The sequence below is a fragment of the Centruroides vittatus genome, unplaced genomic scaffold, assembly GCF_030686945.1.
Source record: "Centruroides vittatus isolate TY-2023 unplaced genomic scaffold, ASM3068694v2 contig_350, whole genome shotgun sequence".
NCBI lineage: Eukaryota > Metazoa > Arthropoda > Arachnida > Scorpiones > Buthidae > Centruroides > Centruroides vittatus.
This window is the reverse complement of record NW_027122173.1, coordinates 1,843,540-1,866,861: the sequence shown is the minus strand read 5'-3', so window position 1 is coordinate 1,866,861 and position 23,322 is coordinate 1,843,540. Positions and strand designations below refer to the sequence as shown.

Sequence of the window (23,322 nt, the reverse complement as noted above, 5' to 3'; positions counted from 1 at the left end):
TTATACTATATAATGCAGGATGTGATCTAATAATAAATTATGATGATGATTATATGTATTTATAATATAATAATCATTATCTGATATAAATTTTGAAATAACAAATATAAGCTTAAAAAAAATATAATTTCTTAGATTTTTATAAATTTAGATTTAAATTTATAGAAAGAAATTTTGTATAAATTAGAAAATTTTAACTATAAATTATATGATTTTGTTTTTATAATAATTATATTTATTAACATAAGTGAATGTTTTTCTAGTTGCAGGGGACTCATTCACCAAATATTAATTGCACTGACTTTCTTGGAAATACGGCATTACATTGTGCTGCTTATAGAGGTCAAAAAGAAGCTGCAGTATTACTGTTGCAGAATGGAATTGATTCAACAATTAGAAATACACATGGTAATAAAACATAAACTATTATATTAATTTATAACTTAAAAATTTAAGCATAAATATTTTACATGAATGTATATTTGTAGCAACACATTTTCTCCAGAAATGAAACATATTTTTTTTTATAGCTGATTATGTTGGAAAAGTGCTTTTATTGAATTGACAGAGTCATTTTCAGTTTATTGTTATTCCTATTATTATTTATTTCAGATATATTTATTTTAATGCATTATCATTTGATTTAATATAATTCCATTTATTTGTTTTATCTTATTCATAGGACATAATTGTCATTTGTATTATTCTGTAATCATTGAATTTGCATTTTTCATATAAGTTTGATTTGTTAAGTTTTGTTATAGTTAAAACATAAATTAAACTAAAAGTTTTTTAAAATTAGGTCAATTAGCAATTGATTTATCAAAAAATGAAGGAATGAGGCAACTTCTGAGTCTACAGCCAACTAGACAAATGAAGAAAACTGCTTTAAGATTTGAAGGAATGTTAATGAGAGTATGTTCTAATCTAAAAAACATTAATTTCAAATTATAGAATTTATATAATTATTTCTAAAGATTATTACCATTATTACTATAAATAAGAGATTAATATTATATTTTATATAATTAATTATGTGTTTTTTCATATTTATAATAATTTATAAATACAATAATTGAATTTAATTATATATAATTAATTCAAAATTTATTACAAATTCTATAATACAATGATGAAATAATGAATATAATACAATTTTGAATTTGAGATGACCTATTCCTGTATTGATGAATATTTAATTATTCAATTCAATTCTGTTTATTGATTTAAAATTCATTTCTTACAATGGAGGAAAACATATTTAAATATTCATTACATTGTAAGTTGCAATGAAAGACTAGGGCTTGTTTTTATAAAGTAGACAATTTTTATTGATATTTCTTATCATTTGTATACATTAAATATCTATGCCTTACCTTTTTTTTACTATTGTACTAGAATTAAAATCAATATTTTTACTTTAAGGTATTTATTCTATCCCTACCTAGTGTGATCAGTTAGCCATAAAAATCATTTATCCAAAGTTTTTTGCCCTGATTATTTTCAATAACTGATGCTCTAGTTTGGATAAGAAAAAGACAAACCCTTTAGTAAAGAGAAATTTATAAGATTCCAATTAACAACACCTATATTATTTATATATATGAAAAATATAAAATATATATATTACTTTGGATAATCAATATTATACTGTGTGTGTGTATGTGTGTATGGATATTATATACATGTCTTTATTTGAAACTAAAGAACATACCAGATTGGATGAATTGCATTTTTTTTATCAATAGACATTGTGACTAATCTATTTACTTAGGAAAGCTACTTGTAGCTTTCCTACAAGAAAAACTTTTTCAAATTTTTCATTTATTGTTAGCTCCAGAGAAAGTTAATCTATTACATAGCATTACTATTTTCAGGATTACATCATCTACAGAATGGATGTTCTCGTTTTATCTATCAATTTTCCTTATTTGAAGCAATGATGTTAGTAAAAATGCTGCTACTATGATAAAAACCAACTTATTTATACTGTGAATTAAATATGAAATATTTTTTAAACAATTTTTTAAAAGTTTAATAATTGTAAATTACAGTATTGGACTACTTTATATTGTAGAAAATTAATTAAATGTTTAGTTTTATTACAGTAAATATAATTATCTAATAAATAACAACTAAGTCTCTTACTTAAAATTATTTGATTTAGAAAAATAGGTTTCTTGGCTGGAGGGCAGTTTGGACTGTTTTGGAAAGAGGAGTATTGTCATTTTTCTCATCAAGGTATAATTTTTTTTTTACTAATGTTTATAAACAGTAGGAAAAAGTTTTACTTAATTTATTGCTAATTAGCAATATAATTATTTTTAGGAATGTAATACAGAATTACATTGCTGAAAATGATTAAGTAGGTACTGTAGATAATATCAAATAATAGCTAATTTAACATTATTAATTATATTAGCTGTATTATATTTATTATATTAAATATTTAATAAAAATGTACATTTCAAAATAATAATGTAAAAATATTCTAGAATAGTTTTAAGTAATAACCTTTAAAGTAAAAAAATTTATAAAAAATTAAAGTATTCTAGCCTTATTTTAAAATGAATACTTTATTCCATAATTATTTTTCAACTTCCTTACCCAATAAGTAGATAAAACTACTGAATTACTGGTAAATTATGGATTTGTGCCTCACAAATAGGCTGGCATATGGCATTTTCTGGGTTTTCTTCACATATGGGCCAGCTTCACATAGAGAGTTCTCCTTGGCAGATATTGCATTGCTTTATTTCATCAGTTCAGTCTAAAAAATCTGAACTTCATCTAGTTCAACATTAGAAGTACAAATAAGTGTAATTTGAAGTACTAATAAAATAAAAAATAATTTGAATAAGGTAAAAAAATTAAATTACACAAACATTTTTGATAATTAACTTGTATAATATAAGATTATATAAACTGTTGGTAAGATTAATAACATTTACATAATAAAAATAAAGATTGCTAACAGAAAACTGCTTAATTTTATTTGATCATCAATGACTAAATCAAAATAAAGAAAAACTATAAATATTAATTACAATTATAAAGATGAAAAATGACAAAAAAAGAAAAAAAATCAAAATATGAATGAATAAATAAAGTTTCAAAAACAGAAATTGTACTTACATTGCAAGGAAGCCCACAGAGAGAGGGAATGACTCATTTTTATTTAATTACCCAGTGGCAAACCATCTCCAAGAATCAACATCCCAAACAGAATGAAATAATAATGTGTTCATTTCATTGGCTTTTCTTTCTACATGTGGTCACTATTATAAATTAATATTAGTAATTTTACAATATTTTTACTGGTTTTTGTTTTTTGCTTTTTTATTCTTAATAAACAAAGAATATATTTGTTTTATTTAAATTGATCTAATTGAATGTAATTTTGCAATGTTATAATTAATTTTATTTTGATATTTTCATAATTATATTTCATATACAGTCATACCTCGAACTTACGCGATAGGTGGAACCAAGTGATAACCGCGTAAGTTGAATTCGCGTAAGTCAGGGTATAATTTTGCATATAAATACATACAAATTATTTTTAATTGGGGCCAGAGACTATAGAAAACAATAATTTAGAAAAAAAATGTTTAATAAAATCTTAGATAATACATATGTATAACAAATTATATTATTAAAATCATAAACCAAAGTTATTTTGATGTAGAAGGCTTCATAAAATCTAACAAATTCGTCTGACTGCTCAAAGATTTTTTTTCTCCCACAAAATTCCTCGTAGCATGCTAATAATTTTTTTATTTCTCATTTTGTAGAAGAAATGCGCTCTTCGTTGGAATTTATATTTTCTAAAATTTGTAACCCCTTTTCAATTGAACTGAGGCCTTCTGTCAATTTTCCAACCGTCATTCGATCTTCTGATTGAACTGGATCTAAAGAATCTAGTTCTTCAATGTCTTGCTCTTGCTCATTCATTTCTATGAGCTCATCAATTGTCAGCTCCTGATTGTGGGAATCCAGCAGTTCTTCAACATCATCACTATCCACTTCTAAATTTATTTGCCTGGCAAGATCGACAACTACTTCAATCACATTACCGATTTCATCAGGCTCTGGCACTGATTCCGCCTGAGTTTCAGTGGTGGAAAAAAAAGGACAGTTTTTTCCAGATGCCATTTAAAGTTTTTTGTGAAACTTCATTCCAAGATTGTCCAATGATTCTCACTGCATCTAAAACATTGAATTGTTTCCAAAAGTCTTTAACAGAGAGCTCGTTGTTTTGTCTCATAGCTTCATGCAGATGTGCAAACAATCGTCTTGTGTAATAAGCTTTGAATGTTTTGATGACTCCCTGATTCATCAGTTGAAGCAAGCTGGTTGTATTTGGTGGCAAAAATACAACTTTTACATGTGGGTCAAAATTAGTTAAAGTTGCAGGGAGATGACCTGGTGCGTTGTCGATTATTAGCATCACTTTAAATGAAATTTGTTTAGATTGGCAATAATGTTCGACTTCAGGTATGAAGTGATGTCCAAACCAGTCCTCAAAAAGGGAAGCTGTTACCCAAGCTTTATGATTTGACTTCCAAATCACATGCAAGCCAGCTTTAGATATATTTTTGAATGCTCTTGGATTTTCCGAGCGATAAACTAAGAGAGGTTTTAACTTACAATCACCAGCTGCATTTGCGCCAACCATCACTGTCGATCGATCTTTGGTGGCCTTAAAACCTGGAAAGGTTTTCTCTTCATGCGTGATAAAAGTTCTTTTAGGCATCTTCTTCCAGAACAGACCAGTCTCATCTACGTTGAATATGGTTTGGCTGGTATAGCCACCTTCATCTATCATACCTTTGAATTTCTCTGGATAGTAAGACGCAGCCTCTTTATCAGCACTTGCCGCCTCTCCGCTTTCTGTAATGCTATGCCAATTACAGCGACTTTTGAATTGGCTGAACCAACTGTTACTGATGTGAGAGTTCGAATTGACCGGCAAAATAAAAATATAAATTAGTCATTATCTTGACATCAATAACCAAATTCCAAACCAAAAACTGACCCGTCTTAGGGGATTGACCGTACCTATCACCACCCCTCGAAACTCGAAACTGAGTCACACTCGGAACTAAAGACAAAATTCGCTTATTGGCGAGAAAATTAACGAGGGGACGAAATAAAAAGGAGGGGAGCAAGAACCAAGGGGTCGTCGTTCGTAGCTCCCGCCTCTAGTTGGACTCTACGCCGAAATTCTCCACTCAAAGCCTCTCTGCCGAATTTCTACGCCACTACGGATTTTTGTATTGACTCTGTCATCCGACGCCGATACTTGTTACTTGAGGTATGACGACCATTTATTTGTAAACTCTCTCTCGGGTTCGAACTTTCCTATGTTAGTACGTAATATCTCTGTCAATATTATTCGGTGTAACTGTTCGTTATCGTTTCGTAATAAACTCTGCATCTTTAGCCACCTCTCCAGCATCCTCTTTCAATCTCTCAAAAATCAGCTTAGCTTGAGAGCACACTGTGTTCTGATCAACAGGACAATATTTTACATTTACTTGATTATCACACCATAATTTTAACATTGTTTCCATCTCAGCAATAATACCGTGACGTTTACCAATGATGCTTGAATTTAAAGATTGAGCATTTTTCACAGCTTTGAGAATTTTTTTTAATGTTTTATAATTGTTCTGACCGTCGATTCCGGTAGATCAAACTTCTTTGCCAATTCACAAATTTTCATTTTTGCATCAAAGTCTTTAATAATGTTAACTTTACATTCCAAAGATAAAGTTTTTCTTTTCTTGTTTGATGCAGAAGAATCAGTTCTACTTCGTTTAGATGACATAGTAGAGTGTTAAGATTAATCATATTTGTTATTGTAAACCGCATTTAAGTTAGGTGTCATCTGTTCATTTCTTTTGTATGTCCGACTATTGAAAGACCACTTGGGATCGAGTCTGTTTATAATTTGAAATATAACCTTGTCAGTTGTATATACAAAAGGTAAATTGTTTACAAAATGAGTCTTTGTTTATTATCTGATAAATGTGTACTTTTTCGTTAATTGTTTTTCGTTAAATGTTAATTTCGATTGCAGATGCCTTTTGTGTAAAATCCAAGTCGGATGTATGTAAGCTAATAAATGTTCTCGTTAATCTTATCTTGCCTTTTGATTCGTTCAGTTACAAGAAATCACCACATAGTCTCAAGTCTCCGTAGATATAACAAACACAGAAATAAATAACACAAAATAAATTGTAGCTATGCGTCGATTTCATGCGACATGTCCAAACGTGTAAGCTGAACAATAGAGTGGAGGGAGTGAGGAGTAATTAACAGTTGTGTGGTGCTCAAACAAAAGACAAATCGTTGAGATTTGAAAATCACGTAACTCTGTGTTCACGTAAGTCGAGGTATTACTGTATTATTGTTATTTTTTTAATTTAAGAGAGCTTAAATAATTATTAGTGTGATAAATAATTGAAGACATTAAATTCAAGTAGTTATTTGAAAATAATAATTATAATGCATTAATAAGTTTATTCATGTGAATTAAAAATTTTCAAGAAGGCATTTTAACCACAAATGCATTTTTTAAAATTAAAAATAAAAGGCATTGTTTTTTCTTCTAAAAAATATTGTGAGAATCTTGAGTTGGAAGATTATTTTATTTAACAAATATTATTTTAAAATGTTACGATTTCAATAAAGATTTTATCTTACTTCCTTTGACTTAGAAAGAATGACAAGTTAGTTCCTCCTAAAACAATAGTTCAAGTGTGATAAATCCACTTGACTATCCACAAAACCGCCTGACTTTCTTCTGTTGATGGAAACATGGTGTGACATTCCAGTAATCCTATTGGATGTCAATTTTATTCATTGTCTTGAAATTTTTAGCAAACCATTTATATGAAGTGTTGAAGCTATTATGCAAACATTGTTTTGTTTTTCGGTTTTGGAAGTTTGATGCTTCCTAAGAATCTATTGATATCAACAAATCAAAAGTTAGTTCCAAAGGTGGCACTTTTTTTCTATTTGGTGTTTGCCATAACAACAAATAACTCACAAAGGCAAATTTTTGATATTGCGGATGGCTGCTTACAAACAATTGCTTCAGTAAAATCAGCTTTATATGGCAATTTCCAGAATCAATTCTTAGAAAAACTTATATTTTTGCACCAGTTTAGGAAAAAAAAATTTACAAGTTCTTTTATAAAAAGTGTTTTGATACACCTAAAACCCTAATCTTTTGTTATATACCAGTACTGTGAGATTTTAATAGACACTTTATCATAATTGGGCTGCAATTTGAAAAATTGTAGATCTCTAAATTCCCACTGTTGTCCATTTGTCTGTCCTTCCTTAATCTTGAGAATGGTATTAGATAAATGAAAGTTGAGACTAGATTTGGAAAGCTTATGAATAGGAGGCCCTGATTAAATATATATGAACTTCTAGATTGCACTGGAAGTCATATTATTTGAATTAAAAAATTTCCACTAAACAGAGTTAGATAGATGACTGGTGTGACTCTGTTGTTAACAGAAGTATGATGTACAGGGCCAAGACCTATATTTTAAATTAAATAAATTAAAAATATGTTTACAAATTGCAGCTTTGGCATTATGATGATGTCACAATATTTCAATAAATATTTGCTGATTATTGTTAATTTAGGATTCCAAATTATTTTTCTCCTGATATTTTGTGTCTTAGTCTTTTGGCTAAATGATAACAATGGGAATTTTCAAATCTGAAACATTCTACTTACCATCAAACATCAAATGGGACATTCAATATACATAAGAGATGAATTCAACACTATGCTTTTTTTTTTCTGGAAACTATTCAACAGGATTTCCTATTATTATTGGATATATCTTTATGAACTGTGTATTATATGCTATTATTTAGTCATAACAAAATTTTACCCTATTGTGTCTTTTAGTATATTAACGTTGAGAAATGTTGGTTGTTTCAATTAATTAAAATAGAAAGCAAAAATGAAATGAAGTTTTATTGTAGATCTTATTTTAAATTATGTTGTGTTGTTGAAAAATAATGTTCTATTTTCAGGGCTGATGCTTCAACTGGTACTAAAAGAAAGGGATACAAATATCTTGATGGATGTAAAATAGAGGTAAATTGAAGATCTGCATATATTTTCCAAAATAAAGTCAATAAAGAAAACAATGTGCTGATATTGTGTTAACAATGTACTAAACTGTAAACTATTCTTTGATTTTGATTCATTAAAAAAAAACATCTCTTTTGCTAGGATAATTATTTTAAATACAGATATTTAAAAATATTTAAATAAATATTCAATTCAAATCAAATTATCTTTATTCATAATAGGCCATAGCCTGTTATATCGGGGAGTTATAATTATAATATAATAGAAATACATTTTATCAACACAGTAGACAGTGGATTAGTGTAACCTTTACATATGTGATATACGTTTTCTTTATATATCAAAATTAATTATCCTTTAGTTAAGACAATAATTACAAAATTTTTTGCAAAATTGTACAATTTGTATATCATGCCAGTATTTGCTAAATGGAAAAATCAGATACATTTGATTTTCCTCTCTAAATTTATTTAGCTGACTCAGACCCATTTTAATTCTTAATTCCTGACTCTCCTTGCACTCACAGAATATGTGAAATTTAGTTAATATTTCATTACATCTTAAGCAGTGAGATCTAGAAAATTCATAGATTTTGTTATTTAGCATGATCATCTCTTTGTTTAGTCTGAGTTGAATAAAAAAATTTTTAATTACAAATGATATGTTTGTTAACATATAATTATTATTATGTGGTTATTCAAGGATGATAATATACCATTTTGGTTTTTTTCGGTTATGCATTTCTTCATGTCTTGTGACAATGAGACTTCTAGAGTACTTTGGATTAATTGGGATATAATTAGATTACTAATTTCGGATTTTTCCAAAAGTGGTCCTAAAGAAACACCATAATTATTAACAATACTTTTCATTTGGTCTATCCAAAATCTTTGCGTATCTTGACAGGATTTTTTGTATAACAAAGTCAGCAATTTAGTAAATAGATTTCCGTTATCTCTAAACATAGTCAAAAATTTAATAAATCTTTTTATAGAGAAAGGAGTAAGTTTAAATCTGTTAAGTTCTAATCTGAGTGCATATCCTGGGATATTGTATTCTAGTGTAAAGATTTTACAGATGCATTTGTTTTGGATTATATCAAATTTTTTATAACTTGCAAGACTCCATATTGGTAAGGCATATCCTATGGCATTAATGATTATCGAATTAAATAGTTTAAAGTGAACAATTATATTTTTTAGTTTAGTTTTGGTAAACAATCTTGCCATATTATTGATTAAAACATTGGATTTGGCCTTAATTTTTTAAAATGTTTTTTGAAAGATAAAGTTGGAGTCAGAATTATTCCTAAAAATTTTGTTTCATGTACTATTGTAAGTTGCTTGTTATTCAGGTATAGAAGTAGAGTTCTTGGGGAGTCTGGACCCATTTCGAAATATCATTATTGATGATTTAGTTGGATTAATTTTCAGTTTTAATTTATCAAAATAATCATGCACAGATTTAATTTTTCTACAAAGAGCTACAGCTGTCGGCACTACTATCACGACATCGTCAGTGTATGATATTGAGTGAATAATTTGTCCATCAATGGTAAAGCCATCATTATCCCATTCAAAACATTAGTTTAAATCAAACACAAAGAAATTAAAGAGATGTGGAGACCAGGGTCTCCTTGTAATAAACCTCCCTGTATGTCCAGCAATGGCCACTCCCTGATGTCTTGTTTAACTATTACTTTATATCGGCCAAATAACTCTCCTATTATTCTCACTAAATAAGGATCAGCATGATATTTAGTCAACTTTCTTTGTAATGCTGTAATTACCACAGAATCAAATGCTTTTTCTATGTCCAGAAATAGTGCAAAAACTTTGTCTCTTTTCTTATACAGTTGAAGTTGGACCAATGCAATTAATGTGAAAAGGGCCATTTGGGTACCTCCATTCTCAATAAATGCAAATTGCGTATTATTTCTATAGTAGTTTCTATCTATTCAGTTGGAAAACTAACAATAACACTGATGTAAACAGCTTGCGAAACTCCAACAGGAGGGCAATAGGCCAGTAGTTGACAGGCAGATTCCTTTCACCTTTTTTAAATATCGTGCAGAAAATTACTATATTCCAATTTTTGAGAATTATACCTGATTTATAAAACTCATTAAGTTTCTGGCTAGACAATTTAATAATATGTATAGTAGGTTTTTAATTATATACACCCATACCTCGCTTTACGGCCTAGATACATTCCACGAAACTTGGCCGCAAAGCGAAAAGCCGTATAAGGAATCAATTATTCTAATATAAATTCATACAAATTCAATGGGATCGGATTTATAACAGCTAATGGCCAAGTTAATTCCTCGAGAAACTAGCGCTACGTTTGACGTCGGGATCATTTTCAAGGAGGATGTTTATTCCTTGTTCGAAATAGGAAAAAGCTTTCGAGAAATTTTTTGATGTTAGCTGTTTGGATACAACAGGCTCTGTCTCTTCATCAAATGCCGGTTCTGCTTGCAACTGAATGAGTTTCTCATATGAAAGGGGTTCCCTATCCACTTCAAATTTGTTAAATATGTAACATGGTTTATCATTCAAAATGCATTTTATCTTTTTATTTCATTTAAATCAAAAATACATACATAACAAGTACATACTTTTGTACATAAAATAATAACAGACTCCAAAAACCAACAATAATCTATAAACAAAAATGAAACAACTTAATGTTACATAAAATATGTGTATGTATACATACATAATTTTTTTTAAAATGGCTTTAATCTGAAGACGACGAAGAAATGGTAACCTGCAGATCACTGTCGTCATCATTTTTCGCTGGTAAGGATGGGCCTGGCTTAAAAAAATTGTTTAACGTTGTTTGTCTTGCCTTCTTGTCTATTTCGTTCTTCAGTGATTTATAACAGCTAATGGCCAAGTTAATTCCTCGAGAAACTTTAGCGCTACGTTTGACGTCGGGATCATTTTCAAGGAGGATGTTTATTTCTTGTTCGAAATAGGAAAAAGCTTTCGAGAAATTTTTTGATGTTAGCTGTTTGGATACAACAGGCTCTGTCTCTTCATCAAATGCCGGTTCTGCTTGCAACTGAATGAGTTTCTCATATGAAAGGGGTTCCCTATCCAGCTTCAAGTAGATCAAGCACATCACGTTCGTTCAAACCTTCAAAGCCAAGATCATGTGCTAGATTCAAAATGTTTTGCCTAATTTCAGGAAGGAAATTAACTTCTGCATCAGTACTTTTTACACATTCTGGCCATATTTTTTTCCAAACATGGTTCATTGTTGTTAATTTTAATTCCTTCCATGATTCACTGATGCTGTCAACAGCATCCTTGATGTTATAGTTTTTCCAAAATGTTTTAATTGAAGATTTACCATCGGTTTCCCTTATAAGTTGTCGGAAAGTTCGGCGTAGGTAATATGCCTTAAAAGTGGCTATTGCACCCTGATCCATTGGTTGGATCAGAGCTGTTGTATTTTTTGGAAGGTACTCAATCATGACATCTTCAGATAGTTCGGATAAATTAGTAGGATGCCCTGGTGCATTATCCAAAATTAGCAAAGCCTTGTTGCTTAAGTTATTGTCTCGCAAATATTTTTTCACTTCTGTACAAAAGTGATTTTTGAACCAATCCTCAAAAGTAGCTTTAGTCATCCAAGCTTTCTTGTTGGATCTCCATATGACGGGTAATTGATTTTTATTTAGTCCTTTAAGAGGCCTTGGATTTTCGGACAAATATATTAAAAGTGGTTTTAGCTTAAAATCACCCGCAGCATTTGCACCAAGTAGCAAAGTTAATCGTTCTTTAGACACCTTATAACCAGGCGCAGATTTTTCGGTTTTTTTGAAATGTACGTGCAATCAGGCATTCGCTTTCAATAAAGCCCTGTTTCGTCTACGTTCAGGTTTATAACCACCTCTTTCAATAATTCCCTTTAAAATGTTGGGATAATTCTTAGATGTGGCCTCATCGGCGCTAGCTGCTTCATTTTTCATTTTCAAATTATGCAAATTAAATCTATTTTTAAATTTTTCAAACCATCCTCAGCTTGCTTGGAATGTGACATCTTCAGCAGATTCATCGGTATCTCCATTCTTCAAATTTTCGAAAATACTTAAAGCTTTTTCCTGGATAGTCATTTGACTCATTGGCATTCTCCGTTTGTTATTGTCCTCAATCCATATAATCAATAGTTTTTCCATTTTTTCCATAATCCAGTTTCTTCGGCATGTTAATCTCGAGACATTTAAAGGTGCAGCAGATTGCAAATATGTTTTAATGTCTTCTTTTTTTATCGCGAATAGTTTGAATGGTAGATTTCGCAAGTCCCATTGCCTTGCAAATTTCAACAATTTTCTCTCCAGCTTCTATACGACGTAATACTTCTAGTTTAGTTCCTAGCGTGACTGATTTTCGGCATCTCTTTTTATCAGTCTCCGAAGTCGATAATCGTTTCAGTGGCATTTTGTCTAAAAAATAATGAAATTATAAAATAAGTTTAATAAACAAATACATATTAAAAATTTTTAATTTATACATACATACATATGTACTTACGTACCAAAAATGTCCCTAATTGTTTCCAATTTTTCCAGTTAATGTGTAACAATCAGTAATAAATATGTACATAAAACACTCACAGACAAGTCTAAACCAGCCACTTTATGAGCACACACTGAATAACGCTCATAAACAAGAGGAAATAGAAAAGAGTGTGCATCGAGATTGCGCTTGCGCAAGATTGGCAACATGTAGATACATCAACATCAAAAAAAGTTTTTTTTGCCGTTATAGCAAAACATTTTAGGCCGTAAATTGAAAACGTGCCTTAATCGAAGAGGGCCGTTATAGCGAAATGCTGTATAAAGAGCGGCTGTATAGCGAGGTATGGGTGTAGTTAGCAATTGTATCGAAATCAGGCGCTGATTTTTCTTTCAGTTTTTTAATACAATTGCATAAATTTTCCACATCGAATACTTCTTCAAATTGCTGGTTCAAGGGTATAATTAATTGAATGGTTATCACTTTATTATAATTTTTGTATTTATCTGAAAATTCTTTAAAATATTGGCACCAACTTTTGTATAACACACAACATTTATCATTCATTTTTAGTGGTTTTTTGAAATTTATTTATAATGTTTCAAAACTATTTTGAATCCCTTGATTTTAACAATGTATCACTCAATCCAGAAAAATATTTTGTCATTTTTGCTTTTACTAGATTTACGTATCTTTTCTTATTTTCCAAATAGATCTTCAAGGATAGGTCTGAGTTTGAATTTCTGAAATGTTGTAGACTTTGCTGTTTTTTAATTTTATGAAAAGAACAGCTATTATCAGACCAACATTGTTTATATATTATTTTCTTATTGATTATACAGCTTTTATAACGATACAAATAAATTAGTCTCAGTAAATTGTCATAGTTTACTATTGGTATATTACTGTACTCTAGCTCTAGTATCTCGCTAACCTTACTATCAATTTCTTTCATAAATTTCTGTTTATTGAATCGTTGACTAGTGCCTTTACTTTGATTTTGACTTTTTGCAAAATTATGTAACTCATTATCTCCATCTATTATTCCATATAGTTCCAACTGTACCAGGAAATGATCAGATTCGTCATTATTTAAAACATTTAACTTTTTGGTGTGATCTAAAATAAAATCAGAGCAGATAATATAGTCAATTAGGGACTTACCAGAATGGGATATAAAGGTATATTCAGCAGGACAGTCACTGTATAACCTGTCATTTAAGATATGTAAAGCATTATTTTGTACAAATTCAAGTAGTATTCTTTCTTCTATGTTAGTTTTATATTTTGTATCCATTTCTTTGCCTATTTGGGCATTAGCATCTCCACCCATAATCCAAAAGTTAATTATATTCAGTTTCTGGACCATAATATCTTGGATTTCATATAATTTAGTTTTTTTATCTGTAGATGGTGAGAAATATATGAGTATGACACCTAAACGTGATTATCCGAAACTGACCTATAACACTGCCTGAGTTCAATTTCTACAAATATGTAATTGACATCTATTTTGTATAATTTTAGCTCACCAAGGTGTCTTTATCAATAGTAATAAACCTCCAGAAGGGTGACCAAACTTACTAGATCTCTGTGCTTTGCTTTCTATTACTATGAATTTCTATTCCAAATATTCCCTATCTTCTGTTTTCAATTTTGTTAACCAGGTTTCTGAAAAGCTAATGACTGAATTAGTTTCCATATGTTGTCATAGGGTATCTGTATACATTTTCCTTGAAGTCCTTGGATATTCCAAAAACTTATTAGAACTTTGGCCGCTAGACGATTTGTAGATAGTCCTAGATTGGAAGGTATGATTGAATCAATATTAGTATCTATCTGGTTTTGTGTACTACATTCTTGATTGTTATCTACATCTGGCAGTCTTCTTTTTTATTGTGTGAATTGAGAGAATTCCTAATATCATTAGGTGCTTTTGAATACGTAGTCAAAGGTTTATTTAATTTACTCCTAAAAAACCTTTTATTTGAATAATCTTATCTAAATTGAGATCATATGTAAAAATATTCTCTCCACAAATATAATAATCATCTCTTATTCTTATTTTGTTTCCTTTGGTTTTTTCTTGTTTGGCTATTGTAATTTTTTCTTTCTTAGCCTCAATCTCTTACATAGATCTGCCATAAATATCATTTTTCGTTTTTCTTCTATATTAAAATTAGCTTCCTTGCCCAGAATTCTTTAAGAATGGAATTTCTAACATATACAGAGTCTAGTATGATTTTTACGATTGGTTTAAGATCATTATTTTTTATCTTGATTAAACTTTCTATATAGTTATTACCCAAATCTGTGTTAATAAATTGTTCTATTTCAGTTAGATACTCTGTAGATTTGAGTAGGTAATTTATAATTACAATGTTTTTGTTAGTTTTTTGTTAACTAATTGGTCAATTTTGAATTCTAACATACCTTTAATCTGGCAATTTTCCTTGGTAATTACATCCATTTCTTCTAACTTTTGCATGATTTTCCTGGTTTTGCCTTGACTTATTCTATTTGCTTCTTTCAATAAGTTGATTTCTAATTTGATTGTTTGAAGCTCTGTATTTAATTGTATAAATTTTTCTTGTATTAACTCATATTAATTTCAAGGAGTATTGAGGTTCTTCTGGCACTTGTAATTCCGTTTCTCAAATCGTTTCAAAATAGTCCTGTATTTTGGCATTTCTCACATCATTGGAGTCATGTTTATAATATTCTTACTCAGCTTGATAGTATTCTTCACCTAGTAATGCTTCTAATTGACTATCTCTATCGAGTGTTTTGGAATTGTCTTTGCATGGCCTGCCACGCCCCCTTCTTTGCATATCAGCCTGACCAATTTGTTGTGGCAAACAGGACAATGGCCCTGGATTTGTCTCTATCCTGGCCATAATTAACAAATACGAAATCAAAATCAAAGATAATCTATTAACAAACATCTATTTTCCAAAGGACATCATGTGAAACTTTTGACGTTTGTCAATTCTAACAAGTCTAAGCCAATACACTCGAGTAAAAAGCACGCCAACACCATTAACGACTGATGCACCATAAATATTTAAATTAAATTAAAATATAATATTTAAATAAATTAGAACTGTTTAAAAATTTATCCTAACCCATTCTTAGAACACAAAATAAATAACAAGTGATGTAAAGTATCCTAATATTTAGAAGTATAATTGAAATTAGCAAATTATGACTATTAAGATTAGTATAATTTATATATTTATATAATAATTATATTTATAATTTGTATGTTAGTAGCTGTTAAGCTGAAACTTAATTGTATCAATTTAGTATTTATAATTATATATACAATAAACCCAATAAACATTATTAATCAAACAATACACCCAGATTCTTATCATTCTACAATAATAAGGCTAATTAAAATATTAAATGATTTGGCTAGAGGTAGGCAGCCAGAATATTCTAAATTAAATTAATATTTATAATTTAATAGCTAATCAATTAGCAAAATAAAGATAAAATTTCTATTTGACTTGAATCAATAAAATATATATTTCTGTGATGGGTTATTAGTATTTACTTTTAATAAATTGAATTAAATTTAGAATATAAGATAGCGATTTTGTTCTTTTATATTATATTTTATTATTTTTATCACAAATTGTGATAAATAGATTCTAATTAACACAAATATTTTTACAGCAAAATGAAAATAATAGTGCCATTTTCACTTGCCATTTCTCAGATGGGACCAGTCAACAATTCAGTGTTCCTTTTGTACATTATCAGCAAATTGACTGCCAAGTAAGTGAAATTTAAAAATCTATTGTAAAAATAGAATTTTTTAGAAAGAATGATGGAAAACATTTTTGATAAAATTTGAATCCTGATTTTAAATGTTATTACACATTTCACATTATATAGATTGGAAATTATTAACTTAATAGTAGCAGAGTTTAACTTTACACTATATATGTGTAAAGTTAAATTCTGCTACTACTATAACTTTTGTTATACATTGTGTGTGATATGTTTTTTTATCAATAAAAAAGACTATTCTGTACATTTTATAAATACAGAATTTGCAGATAATATTAAAAAATATTATTTTTTATACTGTAATCAATATATCTGAGAGGGTTTGTGTAAATAAAATTATTTTAAATTTGACCATTAAAGCTAAATGAATTAGATTATATGAACTTAAATTTTTGAGATATTAAAATTCCATTAAGTATATACTGTTAACAGTTAATTACTTAATTACTATATTTCATGCTTATTTCTTTGTAATTAATATTTCCTTTATTATATAAATGGAAAGCATTTCTTATAACAAAAAAAATATAAAAATATTTTTCAAATACAAGCTAATGGAGTTATGGAAAGTACTAAAATGGTTTTTTTTAATAGTAAAACATTCACATTATCCAAAAACACATTAATGTTTAGTTTAATTATATTTACATTTAAATTAAAACAATTTAAAAATGTGTAAAAATGATTGTAGTGATAAATAAATAAAATTGTTGTATTCAATATAGCTATACCACGACACATTTAGAAACAATGTTTTTGATCAAAAACTTAAATTTCTGAGTTTCTTTAATGTGAATATTCAGTTAAAAATCATGCTGACATTTCTAAGTATTACTGAATATTGAACATTTAATCTGTCATTTATATATAGATAAATATGAAAAATTTTAAATTTTTATATCAGTGAAGAATATATAATTTCATTATATTTAAATTTTAATTAGTAGCTATTAATTGCTTTAATTAAGAAATAAATTAAATCACTTTGTTACATAATATTATTATAGAAGTGGATTAATGCATTAAATGAGCATAAAGATTATGCTACTTACTACATAAAACAAGGATTGGAAGAAGACAATAGTGATGATGATGATGAATTGGATGAAGTTTCTTTAGGAACAGTTAAAGATGTAATACAAGTGAGTTTGTAATAAGTTTTGATATCCAAAAATTAATCGTTTAATTTTTTAAATTAGTCCAAAAAGATGCCATTTGTCTAGTATGTTTAAATTATTTTAATAAATGAAAAAAAAATCAGGCTATCTATGTAGATAAATATTCTGAAATTATGACATGTGTATTGATGACTATAGAAATTACATGACATTTTAATATTTTGTGTTTTATGAAAATACTTTTGTACCTTTACTGAAGAGGAATAAGTGATAATTCCAATCCAAAATGCATTTAAATAAATTACCTGAGAATTAATTGTCTTCTGAGTAATTCTTGAACTTGGGTAAATGTCGGATTCAAGGGACATAACATTTTAGTTTTTCTCCAAAAAAAATCCCTGTGTAATGAAAATATTGTTCATCAAAAGTAATAATTTATGAATTTCTTGTAAATTTAAAAGTTATGATTTTATTTGAAATTATACTCAATTTTATTATTATTAATTTTATCTGTTTAGCAAAATATTCTTAGTTTTATTCCATGTCAAAACTACAAAACATTTGATGTGAAACATTATTGATTGTATTATTAAATAACTACAGTTAGTTATTTAAAAGTATAACCAATATTTAACTCACAAATGTGTATTTTTATTAAAAGAACATATAAATAAAATTTAGTAAATAAATCAAACTATTCTTCAATTTAGGTAGCCAGAAGTTTAATAAAAGAAATGTTTACTCAGTTGCTAGAACAACTTAGTCTTTTAACTCATTTTAGTTGTTGATATTTAATTGAAAAGTCTCCTTTGTTTTATTGAAAATAAGGAATAAAATAGAAATATAGAAATAATACATTTTAATTTAATTTTACACTTTAAAGAAATGTGCAAAGTTCATTTTCCTTGTATGTTTAATTCTAATTTTAAGTAATATTGTTTGAGTATATACTTAAGAATATCTTAAAATATTAATTTATATAAATTAATTGTTTACAAAAGAAATTTTAGAATTTTGTTTTTTTTATACTTTTAATTATTACAATAATTTTTCAAATCAGTGTAGACATTTCCACAACATTGCCCTTGTTAATATTTTTTCCAATAGAAGATCTCTTGGTTTTTAATACCCAAACTTCATAGAATGTATGTATCTCTTAATAATGTTTTTGGCTCTAAATGGTCTTCTAAATTGATATTAAATAAGATTTAATTTTAACAATACAAATTTATTTATAAAGAATTGGTTTGAATTTATGTTTAAAATACATATTTTTTATTGAATAATATATTAGTTAATATACTGCTTATATGAATGAAACTTGCTATAATGATTTTCATTTTCTAATAATAATTTATTCTGTTTGCAATATTTATATACAGTAATTCTGTCTCATTTGCATTATATTTATTAAAGTTGGGAGTTGATTGTAATATACTATAATTTTCAAGAAAATTATTGTTTAAGCATATTTGTAATTCATCATATTTTTATAAGAAAATAATGCATTATGTTTCAAGAAAGATAATTTTCACAATAAAATATGAAATATGAGTAAAGAATTGTAAATTTTACTTAATCTAGTATCAAAATCATCAAAATGTGTTTAATTTCTTAATGCGATGATCTGAAAATTTATTGATTTCTTTAAAGAAAGAAATCTTTTGTTGTGTTTGCATTATTAGTATTGGGTAATTCCAGCATAAAGTTCCTGTTGTGCCAAACAAAATGAGAATAGAAATAATAAAATTTCAAGTCATACTGACAACAAATATTCTTTCCTATGTTTTGGCCAGATAAAAATATGTAAGTAAGGGTTACTATTCTTTTAATATAAAATTAAGGAAATGTAGTCATTTTAGTCTTTATTTTTAGATTTTGCTTTTTTTTATTTATTCTGAACATTCCATCAGTCACTATAGTGAAAACTGTAAGTAAACAGATTAAATACATAAGAGATAAAAAAAATTTTCATTGTTTTTCTATGTCAACATGAGTTTAGTAAAATACAAAATATATATTTCTTTTTTTAAGTTTAATTATTTATTTATTTATTTTTTTAATATTTTATAAAATACATTTTTATATAGTTAACTTAAAATTATTGTTGGGACGAAGTGATGACTGATACTTGACTTTATGCATTCCTTGTCAACATTATAACTCTAGAATGAGTTGTCTGATCTTGATGAAATTTTCTAGGATGACTCATCACTACTCAAGGATGAACTGATTAAAATTTCAACTTGCAAAAATGATCCATTTTTGTAGAACTGGAGATAGGGGTCAAAACGAAGATTGTGTTTTTCTTCAGTATAGATCATTTTTGAAAGTTGAAATTTTAATCAGTTCATCCTCGAGTGATGATGAGTCGTCCTAGAAAATTTCATTAAGATCGGACAACTCATTCTAGAGTTATAATGTTGACAAGGAATGCATGAAGTCAAGTGTTAGTCACTTCCTGCATGCACGTGTAGAAGTGTCATCTAATGACAAGCATTAAAATGGTAATTTTGAAAGGTAAATGTCATTGCTAACTAGATACACAACAAATATAAAGAATCTTTATAGAATAATAAGTTTAAAAAAGTTTTCTTTTTGAAATGTGGAGCAGCAATGATCAATATTGATGGCTTTGCGATCCATTCTCTCCTTCGTCTTCCTATCGTTAATACGAAATTTCGATCTCTAAATGGAGAAGCTGCACAGAGATTCCAGATTTAGATGAAGTTGCTCAAATTCATCATCATCAATAAAATGTCAATGATTGGTGCAAGAATGCTTTACATGATCGAGAGAAGATTGAGGGAGGTAAACCCTGAGAAAGATGAGCCATTCGGTGGATTCTTTATTTGTTTGGTGATTTTCGTCAGCTTCCTCCTGTTAAAGATACTCCTCTCTACTCGAGTGTTTTTTTACAATATAATGTTCTCATAGACAAAATAGCGCAGATAGTTCCTTCACAGATGTCTTACAACATCTAGCTTCAGGTGATTTCTCTGATACAGATCTGAACATTCTGATGACAAGAAATGGAGCCTATTTATCAGGAGATGAACTTGATCAGTTTCAAACGGCTATATCCATTAAACGAGCAAGTTAAACAAAGCAACGAGGACTACTTGCAGTTAACTGGGTACCCTCTTGCTTATATAGCATCTGAAAACACTTCAGATATTGCCCTGCCTTCATCCGAAGGTGACTCAGCTCTTGGTCTCTCCAAGTATTTGAATCTCTCAGTTAATGCCAGAATCATGCTGAGAGTCAACTTATGGGTGCAAGGAGGTCTTGTCAATGGTTCACTAGGAACTATACACTACATTATATATGCTCCTAATGCTCGCCCTCCAGCTCTTTCTCTGTTTATTTTAGTGGAATTAATCTATGGAGACGTTTCAGGGACCTTTTATCTATGGTAATCTGTTTCCAATAATCCCCATAACACACTCTTCGAACGATGGCAGTATATTGCGATCTCGTAGCCAGTTTCCCCTTACCTTAGCATACTCAATGACTATACATAAATCATAGGGATTAACTCTTCTAAAAATCAAAATAGGTAGCTGTCTCTTTTTTCCCTATATAGGTCTTACCTAAGTTACATTGAGTTGAGTGAAAAAAATAACTGACTCAGTATTTTTTAAAGATCGCTATGAGTCAATCTGTAAGTCCAAGGCCCAAAGTGATAGACAGAATTTAATGAGATGTTGGCATAGCAATTAATGGCTTATTCTGACCTTATATTTGTACCTTTAAATGATCCAATAGAAATCAAATATATTGTTGAGAATGAATGATTCTTTCTCTCTTTTTTCTCTCTTAATCTAGAAAATAAAGGTGTGAGCAGCTTCGCTCTGACTACACACTGATACAGCGTTACTTAACTAGTATATTATAATAACTTAATGCAATATATTTTGTATTTTACTATAATACTTGTATGTTACTTAATTCTTCCATCAGCATATTCTATACTTCTATATAGAGTTTTATTCCCTCACACACTTGTTTTCCAAACTGTTTTCCCAATGTTCTTCACTCTTATTTTTTTCTAGATTTCCTCTATTTTAAGTAGCAAGATTTTTACTTCCTAAGCCATTGCTGATCTTAATGCATTTCTATAAATTTTACTTTTTTGTAATCAATGAGAAAAATGAGTCACAGTAATGCTTTCTGAAAATGAGAAGGAACGTGAATGGGCAAGATGATGTGAGACTTTGTACACCTTAAAAAATGGTGTGGGTTTAGTACATAATTTAAGAATATGTCATTTTTCATTTTTTTTTCCATTGCCAATAGCATAGATCTGAAACTGCATATGGCAGGTTTGTATATCATTGGGTCAATTTGAGCCAAAGATGTTTTGAAATTAAAGAAAGTTTCTGTTTGATTATCTTAATAAGCAGTTCTCAGAAGTTAGATTTTACTGTTTAATTTACCTGGTATTTTCCTTTATATTTCATTCCAGATATTGTTTGCCAATTGTTTTGATCTTGTTCATATTCAGCTGTTAATTTAATTCTGTACCTACCTCTCCATCTACAATTTATTTGATTTATCTGAAATATTTCCTCATCTTAATGATCGCTCGATTCACTATGAGATCCTATCCATTATATTTTCTCATCTTACAATACGTATATTCTAGATTACATCTCTGTTTTTTCAGAACATTTTTCTATATTTCTCCTTTCTGCACCCTCAAATTGTGCACATAGCATATCATCCACATAAGGTATATCGTCAGGGCATCTTTTCAAACACGTTTCTAAGATGTAAGCAAAGGTTGGAGGAGATAAATGGGTTGTGTCATATCTCCAGTTGGGTTGGATTTAATGACGTTTTACTCATTATTAGCATTTACAATTTTTTATAAAACTCATCCCTACCCACAAAATTAAGTTTTTTGCCATAATAGTTAAAAATATAAAAGATTTTTAAAATAAAATATCAGATGTGCCACCAAGTGTTGCTGGGAAAGTTAAGAAACTTGTTGCTGGATTTTTTATGAATAAACTAATTTTTTTGTTACATTATTTTTATGTTCTGTAATATGTAAGAGTTGCGAGTTAAAACAAAGCTTTAAAATTGGAGTTTTCTTTAGATGTTTTCTTTATCTTAAATAATAAAAATGATTAAGTTCCTTGCTTAATGACTTGGTCATAGGAATGAAACTTGGTTGTCAAATGAGGAGTGGTTGTATAAACAATCCATAAACCTGATTTTTAAGAAATGCCAAATGATCTGCCATATTATTGAGTTGTAATAAAGTCAATTTAATAATTAGATGTAAAGTAATTTGACTAGAGGTGTAGGCAGTTAAGCTGCCATCTCATGATAATTTTAATAATTATAATAAATTGAGTGACCAGTTTAATTATATCTAAATTAATAGCTTTAGAAGTAAAGGTCTGGGTAGTGTAAGTGGCAATGCACATGCACAGTAAGCTGGAGTTCCAGGTTTGAGTTCCACTCTGGCTGATTCTTTTCTTCCAGAAATTCTAAATTAAAATTAATTTATTATAATTATTAAAATTAGCATGAGATAACAACCTAATTGCCTTTTTCTTGTCAAATTACTTTACATCTAATCATTGAATTAACCTTATTGAAGACCAATAATAGGGCAGATCATTTTGCATTGCAAGATAGGTAAGCATATTCGGGAAAGTTTATAAATGACCTTTCAAATCTCCTGGAAAGTTAATTAATATTTTAGTAAAACACATTTCAAATTGTCTTTTTTAAA

At 28.5% G+C, this 23,322-nt stretch overlaps 1 protein-coding gene across 3 annotated transcripts in view; it reads left to right on the top strand.

Moving 5' to 3' along the window:
• Positions 1-23,322, top strand: part of LOC136974557 (oxysterol-binding protein-related protein 2-like) — a 116,215-nt gene that overhangs the window by 27,233 nt on the left and 65,660 nt on the right. For all 3 annotated transcript variants that reach the window (XM_067269473.1, XM_067269474.1, XM_067269472.1), the window contains 6 exons: positions 264-408; positions 803-915; positions 2,168-2,241; positions 8,068-8,131; positions 16,339-16,440; positions 17,463-17,597. In XM_067269473.1, coding sequence (XP_067125574.1) covers positions 264-408; positions 803-915; positions 2,168-2,241; positions 8,068-8,131; positions 16,339-16,440; positions 17,463-17,597 — 633 coding nt within the window. The remainder of the gene's footprint in view (positions 1-263; positions 409-802; positions 916-2,167; positions 2,242-8,067; positions 8,132-16,338; positions 16,441-17,462; positions 17,598-23,322) is intronic.